Source organism: Gorilla gorilla, chromosome 10, assembly GCF_029281585.2.
Source record: "Gorilla gorilla gorilla isolate KB3781 chromosome 10, NHGRI_mGorGor1-v2.1_pri, whole genome shotgun sequence".
NCBI classification, from domain to species: Eukaryota; Metazoa; Chordata; class Mammalia; order Primates; family Hominidae; genus Gorilla; species Gorilla gorilla.
In genome coordinates, this window is record NC_073234.2 from 115685804 (window position 1) to 115701815 (window position 16012).

Here is a 16012-nt window from a genome sequence, read left to right on the forward strand (position 1 = left end):
GGCTCCGCCTCTTCCGAACCGGCAGGAAGTGACGTCATGCCCCCGGCCGGCAGGTCTTTTAGTCTTTTTCCCCCTCCCTTACTCTTCGTCCCCGGTCCCTCCCCTCCCCACCCCTTTCCCTCTAGCTCCGACGTTTGCGGCCGCGGGGGCGGCGAAGGATATGGAGTAAAGCCGGAGTCAGTGGCCAGGCACGAAGGCAGAGCAGGAGCAGCCAGGAGGCGTTTATTAGGGGGGCGGGGGGAAAGAGCCCCAGCACCGCCCCTCCTGGAAGAAGGAAGAGGTAAGTGACCGGCCGCCGGCACCGACCGACCTCCCTCACCGGCCGCTCTCTCGCTGGGCTCCCGGGGCCGGCGAGGAGGGAATGGAGGACTCGCGCCCGGGGTAGGCCTCCCAGGGCCGCCCAGGCTGGTGAGTGTTGCCTGGTGACGGGCCTGCCGGCGGCCGGCCGGGCGATCGGCGGTCGGCGCCCGCGCAAAGCGGGGCTGGGCGAGCAGCGAGCTCCGGGGAGCGGATCCGAGAGGGCCGAGTCCTCGAAAGAGGCCTTGAGGCGACGGGAGACCCGGGATCGAAGTCAGCTGCCGGAGGGAGAGCCCCCCATGCCGGCTCGAGAGCTCGGGTTTCGGTGGTGGAGAACGTAGTACCTTTCGGGGACATTGGACACTACTCTAGGACCGGGTGAGAGAGTTCACCTGAGTTCTGAGGTCCGGAATCCGCTAGCCTGGGTCACCAGCCAGGGCCCTGCCGCCCGCCGTCCTTCTCTGACAGTAGCTTTAGTTCTGGAATGGAAGGTTATTGTGTGTGAGGTGGGTGGGGCAGGTGTTTTGTTAAGACAAAAAACCCCACCGGTTACTCCTGCAGTCTTGTTTTTCTAAACGGGAGAAAACGGATGGAGGAAGGTTTAGACCGATAAAGCTTGCAAAAACTTATTGGACTCTGAGCACATACCTGTGATCCGTAATTAAGGAAACTATATTATCAAATCCACCCTCTAAGGCACTCGAGGAGGCTCCAGACAAGCCGCTTAAAAGCGCTATGCCTGTAGTGACTTCATTGGAAGGTGTCAACTATTTTTTAGTACGTCAAACTCAGGAATTATTTGTGATGACACTTTCTAAAAACATTGGATACTATGAGTGAGTTTTCTAAGTAGCGTGTCTCCGTTCTGAAAAATAAATAGTTTAGCAAAAATGCTCCAAATCAGCCTGCCACTGTAAAACCCCATCATGTTCTGGTGATGGCTTTAAAGTCAGGTGCTTGAAGATTCCTTTTGGACTTTGCAGGTTTGTTGTTGTTTGGTTTGCTGTCTTATTCTTTAGCACAAATATTTTTAAAATATTTAAAAATGAAATCAGCTGAGTATATAAATTACTTCTTGAGGCAACATTAAACTGTAATCATAAAGAATGCTTTTGGGGGATTGTGTAAAGGAAGGGAACCTAATGGAAGGTAAGGGCCTTCATTCTCTTTAGATTTACATTACTCACATGCAGAAACCTATTTTGTCTCTAAGATTCATAAATACCCAGTAAAATAAATACAGGCACATTGTACTTCTATACTGTGGAATACTTTCTAGACAGATCAACCCTGTTACTGGGAATAACTACTCATATTCACATGTTTGAAATTCATGATATACCTCCCTTCCCCCACCCCAAGAAGAAAAATAGCTCCTCTTATTGTGTTTAACTCCGTGGGTAGCATCACTATCAATTCCTTTGTATAGAAGTTGAAGTTTGACAATTCCTCTGTCATGCTTCATACTCAGTCTCTCATGAAGTCCTGTTGATTTTGCCTCTTGAATATCTCTTGACTCTTGTCTGCTCTTCGTCTGTAACAGTAGTCCTGTTCCAAGCCACCACCATCTCTCATCTTGACTACTTCCGTAGCCTCCTGATTGTGGTCTGCTTGCATCTACTGTGGTCTCCTGTAGTTTTCCAAACAAGACTTAGTGACTTTTTCAAAATGCAGACCTAATAACATTGTCTTAGTGTTTAAAATCTTTCAGTGGCTTCTCACCATTTTTAAGTAAATCGAACACATTAACATGCCCTACAAGCCCTGCATAGTCGGTCCCCTTTCCAAACTCATCTCCACTGTGCTTTCTGACATTCCCTTTCTCCCCTAGTCACCCTGTCTTTTCTGTTCTCCTGCTTCAAGTATGTGGCTTTGGTTATGCTACTTCCTCTGCTTGGAAATGCCCTTCCTTTCTTTTTTTAGCCAATTATGCCTATTCATCATTCAGCTCACTTCAGGGAAGACTTTCCTGATTAGAATAGATTCTCCTGATTATATGTTCTTACCACACCATTGAAGAGTTGCCATGTTTATTAATACTTAATAAATTAATTAGATGTTCCTCATCTCCTGATGTGTAAGTGCTGAATGTTTATTAAATGAATGAATTCATTTAATGCTTACTGAATGGGCCAAGAATTGTACTAAACATTTTACCTCATCATCACTGTTAATCCTTATAACAATCACGTGAGGTATAGCTAGCTTTTCCCCTTTTTATAGATTAGAAATAGTGTTAGGGTGGGTAGTTAGTTGGTGATGGCTCTAGTAAATATTAGAATTGGCATTTGAACTCAGATTTCCTTACCACTGAAGAGTGTGTACTTAACCATGTAACTTAATTTTAACACTTTGCTGTTCATCAGAATCACTTACGGAGCTTTCTCAGGATACAGATATACTTCATCTTTATAGGTTCCGATTCCAAAGGTTTGAGATACTACCTAGGCATCTATGTGGTTTAAGAAGTTATCCAGGTTATTTAGATGTTCATCAGAATTTGAAAACCACTGTCTTAGACAGTACTTGTGTTTTATGAGTTTGTTTTCATACATTGTATTTGAGATTTTATACTTTTTTTTTTTTTTTTGAGACGGAGTGTCACTCTGTCACCCAGGCTGGAGTGCAGTGGCGCGATCTCGGCTCACTGCAAGCTCCGCCTCCCAGGTTCACGCCATTCTCCTGCCTCAGCCTCCCGAGTAGCTGGGACTACAGGCGCCCACCACCAGGCCTGGCTAATTTTTTATATTTTTAGTAGAGACGGGGTTTCACCGTGTTAGCCAGGATGGTCTCGATCTCCTGACCCTCGTGATCCACCCGCCTCGGCTTCCCAAAGTGCTGGGATTACAGGCGTGAGCCACCGCGCCTGGCCGAGATTTTATACTTTCTTAAATTAAGGAAGAACTGTAGACTTTAAGGAAGTGATCATTTAGTCTAATTTCCTACTCAGTTATTCCTTGTCCCTCTTCTCTAGCTGGAAGGCCTGAATAGTGAGAAACTGTCACCCCTCTGCTACTGCTTTAAAAAAAAATTACAATAATTTCAAGAATCTGATTAACTTCTTGTTGTAAAAACTATAGTTCACTAAATACATGGGCTGGAAATAGCTTCAAAAAACTTGGATGTAATCTTTCCTCAGATCTTACTTACTGTTTAAATTACTAATTTGATATTTAAGTGTATGTTGCCTGAAATTTCATGTTGCTTTCTTTTTTTTTTTTTTTTTTTAATATTTTTATTTACATAGAGACAGGGTCTCTCTATGTTGCCCAGGCTGGTCTCGAACTCCTGAGCTGAAGTGATCCTCCTGCCTTGGCCTCCCAAAGTGCTAGGATTACAGGCATGAGCCACTGGCCTCATGTTGCTTTTTAAATCTTAAATCTTATTGTACAGTGGTCTTAAAATTTGTGACCAGTGACAGAAACTGAATGTTTTACTTCTTGTTTCTCCCACTGCGTTTAGCATGGTGCTTTTCACCTAGTAGGTACCCAATAATTTGTGTACTAACTTGGCTGTACATTGCTAAGTCTTTTCAGTTTTTTATGTTCGTTTTTAAAATCAGGCTTGTCTTCTGTAATCTGTTCTGGCTCAACTATGTCTGATAATTAGATACTCTTTGTAATTGTAAAGGAATGATTATACTCAGCTGGTTTAATCTTTGTTCTGTATAAGATTAAACATGATTTCTGTATAGAACAAAGAAGAGCATTATCCAGTTTTTGAAAACTTTCTTTTAAAAAACTTCTAGTAATCTCTGAGTGCTCCCACAAGCAGAAATGTATATTTCAAGAATACATCTTAAGGCCAACTCTGGCCTTAAGGTTAGCCCTGCTCCTTGCAGAGCAGCAAAAAAAAAAAAAAAAAAAAAAAAAAAGAGAGAGAGAATATATCTTAAGATCATCTTTCTTTAGATACAAACAGGTAAGTACTGCATATGGGAGTATAGGCACACGTATTTTCCCCCAGATTTTGTGAAGTATTTAACCGTATTTCATGTCTTCTGAAAGTAATTCTTGAATGTAATTCTTAATTAGAATTACAAAAATTCATTGAATAACTATAAATGATTATATAAATGGTATTCTCTTATTTCAGGCATTTACATACAAATCTCAGACCTTTGTGCCCCTTTAAGGGATAAAGCAAACTATTTTGAGTTTCTTTGTTTTATGTTGTTGTTCTTTGTAGTCAGTGTCTATTATTTGGTGCTTTTGGAAAGTCTAGTCTCTGCTAGGTGCCATGAGACTGAAAGTTATTAAATGTAACTTCATTGCCAGATGTAATTACGGTAAGCCTTTTATTTGCATTGCAGTGACTTCAACAAAAATGGGAGCTCATTCTGCTTTATAATATTTTATTCTTGGGATTGTAAGCTTGGGAAGCTGGGGAAAAAAGTAAAAATATATTCTTGGGGAAGTATAGGACTGTTTGTAGTCATGTTATTTGAAAATTCAGGAAGTCTTTCTTAAGCATAAATATAGTTTTACCTGTTACATTTCTTGCTGTATCTAGAATTCATGAGCAGGCAGGACTGAAAGAATTGCCAGTTCCTTTCAGCTACCTGCTGTCAGATGCTGTAATACTCATCCTACTTTCTGCCAGGTGCACGTAAAATCTAGTATTACAACAGATTCACATGCTGGTTCTATTGAAAGCCAGGTGATGGCTGAGCTAGATGGTAGGGAGATATACAATCTTGGAATCATACTGAAGCTACCCCAAATCCTATTTTGGCTGAAATTTAGGAAGGGCAGATGATTGAATTTCAAGTGAATTATAATAAATGGTGTACAATGAGAAATGCCTTACATGACTGAGAATTTCCATCATTTATAACTTTGTCATTGGAAAATATAGGCTTTTTTCTTCATTAATCAAAGGAAAAATGAAAAGCTATCATTTTAAGAAAAGGTATTTGGACTCTTAGTTTTCTTATATGTCAAATGGCTATGCTAATAATTCAAAATCTCGTTTAAGTTCAGGTCTTATTTTACAGGCTCCTTGGAGATTACTCTGTCCTTGGCCTTCTGTAATTTTCATGGTATTCTTGGGTGATATTTTTCAAGGCCATAGTCTACCATACTGGCTCATCGTGTACCAATTTTTACTTTCAGTCTGGACGGTTTTTTCTAAGTTTTTGGCCTGCATGTCTAAAAACCTATTAGATGTCTCCATCTGAGTGTCATTCAGGCAGCTCAAATTCTACATGTCCAAGTTGAGTTCTTCCCCTATAAAACAACTGGCTTCTATATGTCGTTGGTAAATGGCTTCACCTTCCACCTAGACTGTGAAATTGGGGGTGGGGTAGGATTCTTAGTTTCGTTCTTTTCTTCTCTTGGTTTTAACTTGTTTCTTAATTTTTCCTTTCTTCTCCTTTCTCACTGCTATTTTTGTAATTCAGCAACCCTTCTCCCTTTAAAAATTTGTTTAAAATGTGAAATATAACACATAAAAGTATATAACGTAGTTTAACATGTAAATACAAAATAAGTATGTGTATAACTAGCACCTTTGAAATACCTCCTTTACCCACCATCTCTTCTCTATCTTCCTTGACCATATTTCCTTTATTTTCTTGCTTTGTATATATTCTGAATTATAAATATCCCTGAATTGCATATTGAAGTTCTCTTCAGTCTTGCCATATTCTCAGCCTCCACCTTTAGTATATCTTTCACTCTGCTTGATAGAGTGATTGATGATCTTACTGATGCCTGAAACCCTTCTGTGGCTTCCATAGCTTGATTTCTTACTACTCAATGTCCTTGGTGATCTGGCTTTTTAGCCTCCTTTGCCATGCTTTCTTCTTTTTCTTCAGCTTTTAACTGAACTTGGTTTTTACTTTGTGATTTTACTCCTACAATTCTCCTATTCTCTATCCAGTTTACTCCTCTAGCATTACTGTTTTTGGGAAACATTCTATTCCTCTTCTTTTTGTTCCTATAACACTGTGCATGTATATTCTGTAGCGTTTTATCACTCTGTAGGCTAGTGCTGTGGTGGTTTTACTTGTGTGTCTTCCCCCTTTGATGTAAGATTTTTCATAGCTTATTTTTCATTTACTTCCTTCCCAGTTTCTCATATGGTATCAGATACATAGTGGATACTCAGTAAATATTAAACCACCAAATGAATTTCCATGCCTGTTCTTTGCCATACGTACATCAGTGTTGACTCTGGATGATGGATAGCATCTCAAATTTGAATATCAATTCTGAAAATATGCTTTGTTTTCATATGTAACTGTAGTTTGCAGACCACACCATAGTCTTCCTCCCTTACATATCTTGGCACGTGGTATTATAATCCCTTCTGGAATACTCCTTCCCTCCTTACTTTATAGTTTTGAGCCCATCTTAATATTTCCATAGCATGTACATTCTTACCACAAGTTAATTGCTGTAACTCTTTGGAGGACTGAGTCTGCTATTGGACGGAGTCCCTAAAAAGAAGAACCTCTGTATTCTCAGTGTATAACAAGATGCATGGCATTTGATATATAGCTTGTCAGGCAGCGTTAGAGGAATAGATATGTATGGTTTTAAATAGAATTTTGTATCCTTTCACCTTCCCATCAAAATCAACAGCAGATGTTCATAGAGAACAACTTGGCATAGCCAGTAAATGTTTTCATAATGCCAGTAGCAACATTTTCTAGCTGCTTACAAAAATGCAGCATTAAATTAAAAAGGGAAAGTGAGTCTCCATTTCCATTTACAGACAGTTCAAATCTTTAATAGAAGAAAGTGGGTTATATTTACATAAGTATAATTTCGTTAATAGAGAAAACAGGATACAAACTACCTGAGATCAGTGGTCTTCAAATATTTTTGCTCGTGTATCCAATAATTTTGAATAACATGTGTTCCTCTTGCACATTTTTTAAGTTGATCACAGCTGGAGTTTTTTGTCAAGAGTTTAAATAGTTGCAAAAGATCGAATTTCTAAATTGTCGTATATTGTGATAGTGCTTTACTTTATCAAAACCTTGGAGTTTATCAATTGAAATAAATGTGTTCCTATATATCTCTGTGACAACCATCTTCTTAACTGTAGTTCTGTGATAGATAAGGCATGGGTTCTTGTTGTTATTAACATCTGTCCTGAAAGAAGCAAGGTACAGCCTCCTTTAGTATTTCTTATCAAACTTCCTTGTGCTTTACTCTTAAGTGGCTTTCTCATAGAATTAAATCCACAGATTGCATCCCCCTCCTCCCACAGAATTTTTTTACACCTAGGAAAATGGCCTACAGTAACACTGGGATGGCTGAGAGAAATACTTTGTTTTAGTCAAGTGGGAAAAAATTGTGAACAAAGAAGTGGTTAAGGAAAATCTTCAGGACATAGACTTGGTCTCAGGCAAATCAATTTTAGGAAGGAGTACACCTGGAAGTTGACAATTTGGAGAGTGATAGGGCTTTAAAACCTTGGTTTGTGCCATAGACCCTTTTGACAATTTAGTAAAGCCTGTGGATCCCTTCTCACAGTAATATTCTAGAATCAGTTTGTCACTTTCTACAGAAAGCCTGCTGGGATTCTGGTTGAATTGCATTGAGTTTCTAGATTATTGGGGATAATTGACACATTAACCATATTGAATCTTCCAATTCATGATCACAGTATATCGTTCCATTTATTTAGGTTTTCTTCAGTTTCTGTTAGCAGTATTTTGTTTTCATTGTATAGATCTTGCATAGCTTGTTAAATTTATTCATAGGTATTTCATACCCTTGAAACAGTATTTTTAAATTTTAAATTTTCTAATAGAAATACATAGAAATGCAATTTCTTTTTTTTTCTTTTTTTTGAGACAGGGTCTCACCCTGTCACCCAGGCTGGAGTGCATTAGTGTGATCACAGCTCACTGCATCCTCAACCTCCCAGGTTCAAGTGATCCTTCCACTTCAGCCTACTGAGTAGCTGGGACTGCAGACATGTGCTACTGCTCCTGGCTGATTTTTAAAAACTTTTTAGAGTCTTGATATGTTACCCAGGCTGATCTCAAACTCCTGTACTCAAGCAATCCTTCCACTTCAGCCTCCCAAGGTGCTGGGATTACAGGCATGAATTACTATGCCCAGCCTAGAAATACAATCTTTTCAAGTATGTTGTTCTTGTATTCTACTATCTTGCCAAACTCATGTATTCATTCTGATAGCTATTTTGTAGATTCATTCCTTCTGATGTTCTGTGTATGCAGTTGTGTCATTTGGGAATAAATTGTTTTCTTTCTTTGCAGTCCGAATGCCTTTTATTTCATTTTCTTGCTTTATTGCCTTGGTTAGGACCTTTACTGGAATATTGAACAGAAGTGGTAAAAGTGGGTATACTTACCTTGTTCTGAAACTTAGGGAGAAAAGTGGTTAGTATTTTATCTTTAAATATAATGTTAGCTGTAATTATTCAAAGATGCTATTTATCAGGTTGAGGAAGTTCCTTCCTGTTCTTAGTTTCCTGAGAGTTTTTATTATGAATTGGTATTGAATTTTGTCAGTTTTTTTTCTGCCTCTACTGAGATTATCTTGCTTTTTTTCATTATTCAGTGAATGTGAATTACATGGATTCATTTTTAAAAGTTGAATTAACATTGCATTCCTGAAGTGAACCCCATTTGGTCGTGGGGTTGGATGTGATGTTCTAATATCTTAAGGATTTTTACATATTAACGAGGGACATTGGTTTGCAATTTTATTGCCATTGCATTATTTGGTTTGATGTCAAGGTAATGCTGACTACATAACATGAAATGGAAAGTATCCTCCCCTCTTCTATTTTCTGGGAGAGTTTGTATAGACTTGGTATGATTTTTTTCCTTAAATGTTTGATGATATACCCTATTCATTTAGAAGCTTTAGAATTAGAATCTGTAGAATTTCTGTTATTGGTCATTTGTGTCTTTTAAAATTTTTATTTTCTTTCTTTTTATTTTTATTTTTGAAACAGGATCCCACTCTTTGTCACGCAGGCCAGAGGAGAGTGGCACAATCATGGCTCACTGCAGCCTTGACCTCCCAGGCTTAAGCAATACTTCCACCTCAGCCTCCCAAGTAGCTGGGACCATAAGCACACACCACTATGCCCTGCAAATTTTATTTTATTTGTTTTTGTAGAAACAGGGTCTCCTTATGTTGCTCGGGCTGGTCTTGAACTCCTGGGCTCAAGTGATTCTCCTGCTTTAGTGTCCCAGAGTGTTGGGATTACAAGCATGAGTCACTGCACCTTGCTAAAATTTTCTTGATCAATATAGCCAGAGTTTTACTGATTTCATTGATCTTTTCAAAACTTTTTTTTTACTTCATTGGATTTTTTTTCTCTTTCATTTCTCTATTAAATAAAGTATTACATTAAATTCAGTCTCTTTCATTGATTCCTCCTCTTCTACTTATTTTAATTTTCTCTTTTTCTAGCTTCCTAAGGTGGAAGCTTAGACCATTATTTTGGACTTTTAAACTCCCTAATATAAACATTTACAGCTATAGATTTCTTTGTAAGTACTGCTTTAGATATGACCCACAAATTTTCATTTTCATTTTCATTCTCTTCAAAATATTTTAAAAATTTCTTTGTGATTTCTTTTTTAGCCCTTGGATTATTTAAAAGCGTTGATTAATTTCCATATATTTGCAGTTTTTCTATATATTTTAATCTATTATTGATTTCTAGTTTAATTTTATTGTAGTCAAAGAGAATAGTTTGTATTATTTCAGTAGTTATAAATATTTTGAGACTCATTTCATAGCCCAACATATAGTTCATTTTAGTGAATGTTACGTGTCTACATGAAAACCATTTTTAGTGAATGTTACATGTCTGCATGAAAACAATTTGTCATTTGTAGAGTGTGTGTTTTAGGTCAGGTTGTTTGATAGTGCTGTTGAAGTCTCTATCCTTACTGATTTTTCTCTCTGCTTGGTCTGTGTCTGTTACTAAGTGAGAACTCTTGAAGTCTCCAACTATAATTATGAATTTGTCTATTTCTTCTATCAGTTCTGCCACTTTTTGCTGCATTTATTTCGAAGTTCTCTTATTGGGTGTGTACATATTTAGTATTGTTATGTCTTTTTGGTGAATTGACAACTTTGTCATTACAAAATGACCTCTTTGTCTTCAAGCTTATTCTGTTATTAATATTGCCACTCCAGCTTGGTATACTTTCACATTCTTTTACCTGTGTTTTTATACTTTTAAAGTGGGTTTTTGTAAGCAGCATATAGTTAGGTCTTGCTTTTTTATCCAATTTGACAATCTCTGCCTTGTAATTGAAATTTTAAATTATTTACACGTAATGTAATTTATTGATATGGTTGGATTTAAGTCAACCGTCTTGCTATTTATTTTGTATTTGGCACATTTGTTTTTTGTTCCTTCCTCTTTTCCGCTTCTTTTTATATTCAGTTTACTTTAGGGTTTATCTTATCTCTACAATTTAGTTATATCACTTTATTATTTTGTTGTTATTTTTATTTTGTTATTATTTGAGGGTCTACAGTATATATCTTTTAACTTTAAATACCACAACCTGCCTTCAAATGATACTGTACTGCCTCAGATATAATGTAAGGATCTTTAAAAAATATACTTATATTTCCCCTCCTGTTCTTTCTTGTTACAGTTTCTTCTGCATATATTATAAACATAATACATTTTTATTATTTTTGCTTTAAATGATCAGCTATCTTTTAAAGGTATGACATGAAAAGTATTTTATATACCCACATCATTTTTTATTTTTATTGTTCTGGTTTAAAAACTTTAAGTTTTTTTTTTTTTTTTTAGAGAGAGGGTCTTGTTCTGTCACCTGGGCTGGAGTGCAGTGGTGCAATCACAACTCACTGCAGCCTCCACCTCCTGGTCTCAATTGATTCTTCTGCCTCAGCCTCCTGAGTAGATGAGACTACAGTCAGATGACACCATACCTGGATAATTTTTCTATTTTTTGTAGAGATGGGGTCTTACTGTGTTGCCTAGGCTCATCTCGAACTGCTGGGCTCAAGTGATCCTCCCATCTCTAATAGTTTTTATAGTGATTATCTGTTGTTTTTCTGAAAATGTCTTTATTTCACATTGAGTTTTGGAAGTTTTTTCCCCAACCTGTAGAATTCTAGGTTGACAGTTTCGTTTAGCAGTTTAAAGACCTCATTCAGTTGTTCTTTGGCATGTGTTGTTTCTGCCAAATTTGGGGAAATTCTTTTTTTTTTTTTTTTGAGATGGAGTCTTGCTCCCTTGCCAAGCTGGAGTGCAGTGGCGCGATCTCGGCTTACTGCAACCTTCACCTCCCGGGTTCAAGCAATTCTTCTGCCTCAGCCTCCTGAGTAGCTGGGACTACAGGCGCGTACCACCATGCCCAGCTAATTTTTGTATTTTTAGTAGAGATGGGGTTTCTCCGTGTTTGCCAGGATGGTCTCCATCTTTTGACCTTGTGATCTGCCTACCTCAGCCTCCCAAAGTGCTGGGATTACAGGCGTGAGCCACCGCGCCTGGCCAGTCTGGGGAAATTCTTATCTTTGTTCTTATATGTAATTTACTTGTTTTCTGTGGCTGCTTTTAAGATTTTTCTTTTAATCACTGATTTTCAGCTATATGGTATATCTATGTATGGGTTTCTTTGTGTTTATCCTGTGTGTGGTTTATTTAATTTCTTGGAGCTTTGTATAGCAGCAGTCCCCAACCTTTTTGGCACCAGGGACCGGATTCGTGGAAGACAGTTTTTCCACAGATGGGGGATGGGAGGCTTGGTTTCAGGGTGAAACTCTTCTACCTCAGATCATCAGGCATTAGTTAGATTCTCATAAGGAGCACACAGCCTAGGTCCCTCGCATGTGCAGTTCACAGTAGGGTTCAGGCTCCTATGAGAATCTATTGCTGCCACCTATCTGACAGGAGGCGGAGCTTAGGCAGTAATGCTTGCTCGCCTACTGCTCACCTCCTGCTCTGCAGCCCGGTTCCTAATAGGCCATGGACTGGTACTGATCTGGCGGCCTAGGGGTTAGGGTCTACTGTTGTATAAGTCACATCGTCTTGCTTCTTGGCACGTCTGATAATTGTTGATTGCCTGCTGAATATTGTGAATGCTACATTGTTTAGTATCTGAATTTTTTTGTGCATGTTATGTGTCTTTCATGACTATGGGTTTTGTTCTGGTAGGCAGTTTAGTAATTTATGATTACTTTGGTCATTTGAGAATTGATTTTAGAGTGGATTTAGATTAGCTTTTACTCTAAGGGTGGTTTACCCCACCATTAAGGCATGGTTCTTACAGGTTTCTGCTGATTGTCTTAGTGGTCAGTGAAGACTCACTACTCTGGCTGACCAGATATTGAATGATTTGCAGCCTTGTGTGAACTTTGAAACTATTCAACTGATAGCTCTCTAGTTTGGTTCTTGCCAGACCTGGTGGAGTGTCACACTATGCATAAGCATGTGTGGGACCAGGGAACAGAGCATGAAGGGGACCAGTTTGCATTTTCTTCAGCATAGCTTCATTCACTTTGAAATTGTATCTCAGAACTTTCATCTACCTCCACATTCTTGAATGCCAGTTTGTTCCTCCAGCTTCTCAATTCAGCTAGATAGCTACCTGGAATTCTGCTCTATGCTCTGTAGTTTGGAATGTGCCTCTGGGGCAATCCTGGTTCTCTTGTTCTCTTTCTTACTGGGATCAAAGGCTCTTGCTGCCTGTTCAATGTCTTAAAAAATGTGTTTCATACGTTTTGTTCAGTTTTCTAGTTGTTAAAAGCAAGAGGGCAAATTCACTCTTTGTTCCTCCCTCATGGGCAGAAGTTAGAGTAATTTATTCATTTATTTACTTAGAGTAATATTTTTAAATGTATGAAATAAAATGTATAGAAAAAATTGTTTTGAAATAATTGTAATAACATTTTCATAACTACAAAATGGTTTTATATATGTTTAATGCATTCAATAATAAAACCTAGTATGGGGGCCTAATAATACCTCTAATTCTCTTTGAAGTCTTTACCTGACTCCAGATTAGGAACTGCTACCTTAAAACTGTCTATGCCCATGTATTCCCTGAAAAGTCTTCATGTAACCCTAGAGATACAGACATTCTAGTTTGAAGAAAGCTTCCTTTAACTTTCTTCAACTAAAGATGTCAACAGACATCATCACAATTAGAGTCTATTTTAATTTACCAAAGGAGAAAAGTTAAGCCTGGCAATTACTAATTATTAATACAGGTTGAATATCCCTAATCCAAAAATCTGAAATGCTCCAGAATCTGAAACTTTTTGAGCAGTGACATGGTGCTTAAAGGAAATGCTCTTTGGAGCATTTCGGATTTTGGATTTTTGAATTAGGATTGCTCAGGCAGTAAGTATATAATGTAAACATCCAACATCTGAAAAAATAAAAAAATCCAAAACACTTCTGGTCCCAAGCATTTAGGATAAATATTCAACCTGTAACAACTACTGATCATTGTGCTTATTAAAAATTACCAATTAAATGATAAATATTCATTAATGACACTAGTCATTAATAACAAACCTATGTAAAATTCTAAAAATAATCTTCTGACTTTATGCTTGTGTGTATTTTATTGTCCCTTTACCATCAGTGCTTTTTTTTTTTTTTTTTTTTTTTTTTTTTTTGAGATAGAGCCTGGCTGTCACCCAGGCGGGAGTGCAGTGGTGCTTTCTCAGCTCACTGCAGCCTCCCCATCCCGGGCTCAAATGATCCTTCCACCTCAGCCTCCCAAGTAGCTGGGACTACAGGCACATGCTGCCATTCCTGGCTAATTTTCAAATTTTTTGTAGGGACAGGGTTTCTCCATGTTTCCCAGGCTGGTCTTGAACTCGTGAGCTCAAGTGATCCACCTCCATCAGCCTCCTAAAGTGCTGGGATTACAAGCCTGAATGCTTCTTTATTAGGAAATATTCTTAAATGATTTCATAGTTGAATGTAATTATTGTTTTAATAACAAAACTTTTTATAAAATACCAATTTGGGCTAGGTGTGGTGGCTTATTTATGCCTGTAATCTCAGCACTTTGGGAGACCAAGATGGGAGGATCACTTGAGGCTAGGAGTTTGAGACCAGCCTGGGCAGCATAGCAGTACCCTGTCTCTACAGAAAAATAATAATAAAGAAAATAGGCTGGGTGCATTGGCTCACGCCTGTAATCCCAGCACTTTGGGAGTCCGAGGCAGGCAGATTACAAGGTCAGGAGATCGAGACCATCCTGGCTAACACGGTGAAACCCTGTCTCTACTAGAAAATAGAAAAAATTAGCCGGGCGTGGTGGCGGGCGCCTGTAGTCCCAGCTACTCGGGAGGCTGAGGCAGGAGAATGGCGTGAACCCGGGAGGCGGAGCTTGCAGTGAGCCAAGTTCATGCCACTGCACTCCAGCCTGGGTGACAGAGGGAGACTCTATCTCAAAAAAGAAAAAAAAAAGAAAGTACAAATTTATTGCTTAGTAAAGTGTTAGCATGTTTTAAGTTGTATATTGTTGTTTTTAATGTGAAGTGATCAACACCTGTGAAAAGGGGTGGAAAAAGAAAAAATAAGAATAAATGTTTAATGTGAAGTGAGAGTCAGACCTCCTATATTTGTTGTTGTTGTTGTTGTTGTTGTTGTTTTTGAGACAGAGTCTCGTGCTGTCACCCAGTCTGGAGTGCAGTAGTGTGATCTCGACTCTTGACTCACTGCAGCTTCTGTCTCCCGGGTTCAAGCAATTCTTGTACCTTAGTCTCCCTAGTGGCTGGGATTGTGGGCACGCGCCACCATGCCTGGCTAATTTTTGTAATTTTTGTAGAGATGGTTTTTCGCCACGTTGGCCAGACTGATTTTGAACTCCTGGTCTCAAGTGAACCTCCTGCCTCAGTCTCCCAAACCCCACAAAACCCACTTTTAGTCTTTTTTTTTTTTTTTTTTTTTTTTGAGATGCAGTCTCACTCTTGTCACCAAGGCTGGAGTGCCGTGGCACAATCCTGGCTCACTGCAACCTCCACCTCCTGGGTTCAAGTGATTCTTGGGCCTCAGCCTCCCAAGTAGCTGGGACTACGGGCACCTGCCACCACGCCTGGCTAATTTTTGTATTTTTAGTAGAGATGGCATTTCACCATGTTGGCCAGCTGGTCTCAAACTTCTGACCTCAGGTGATCCGCTTGCCTTGGCCTCCCGAAGTGCTGGTATTACAGGCGTGAGCCACCACGCCCATCCCCCGCTTTAAGTCTTAAAGGATCCATGTTATACAGTTGAGCAATATTCATTCTCTTTCTTAATGTCATTGTCAAGTGTGAGTATATCTTTTCCTGGTCAGTGAGAACTGAGGTTGAAACGAACAGTTTGATTTCTGGACTTAACATTTGTACTAAAGTGTATTGGGTTCTCTGAAGATAAAACCAACATACAACTTTCATCTATATAGGATTATTCTGTTCACTGTTTGGGAGATCTTACACTTTTCAAATTAAACTATGAATAAATGCTTATATACATAAGAAATGATCAGTTCTCCACTATCCTTCTGTTTTTCTAGGTAACTATAACCACCCAATATTGCAGCCATGGAGTCCATGCTTAATAAATTGAAGAGTACTGTTACAAAAGTAACAGCTGATGTCACTAGTGCTGTAATGGGAAATCCTGTCACTAGAGAATTTGATGTTGGTCGACACATTGCCAGTGGTGGCAATGGGCTAGCTTGGAAGATTTTTAATGGCACAAAAAAGTCAACAAAGCAGGTAAGTTT

The 16012-nt window shown here is 38.7% G+C and overlaps 1 protein-coding gene across 3 annotated transcripts in view; it reads left to right on the plus strand.

Annotated features, from left to right (window-relative positions):
- Positions 1-6: 6 nt before the first annotated feature.
- Positions 7-16012, plus strand: part of SCYL2 (SCY1 like pseudokinase 2) — a 70139-nt gene continuing 54133 nt past the window's right edge. The window contains exons 1-2 of one of the 3 annotated variants that reach the window (XM_019039298.3): positions 7-280; positions 15800-16004. In XM_019039298.3, coding sequence (XP_018894843.1) covers positions 15828-16004 — 177 coding nt within the window. In that variant the 5' untranslated portion in view covers positions 7-280; positions 15800-15827. Of the gene's footprint in view, positions 676-15799; positions 16005-16012 lie in introns of all 3 variants that reach the window. The other 2 variants (XM_004053741.5, XM_055358754.2) reach the window with 2 other exon arrangements.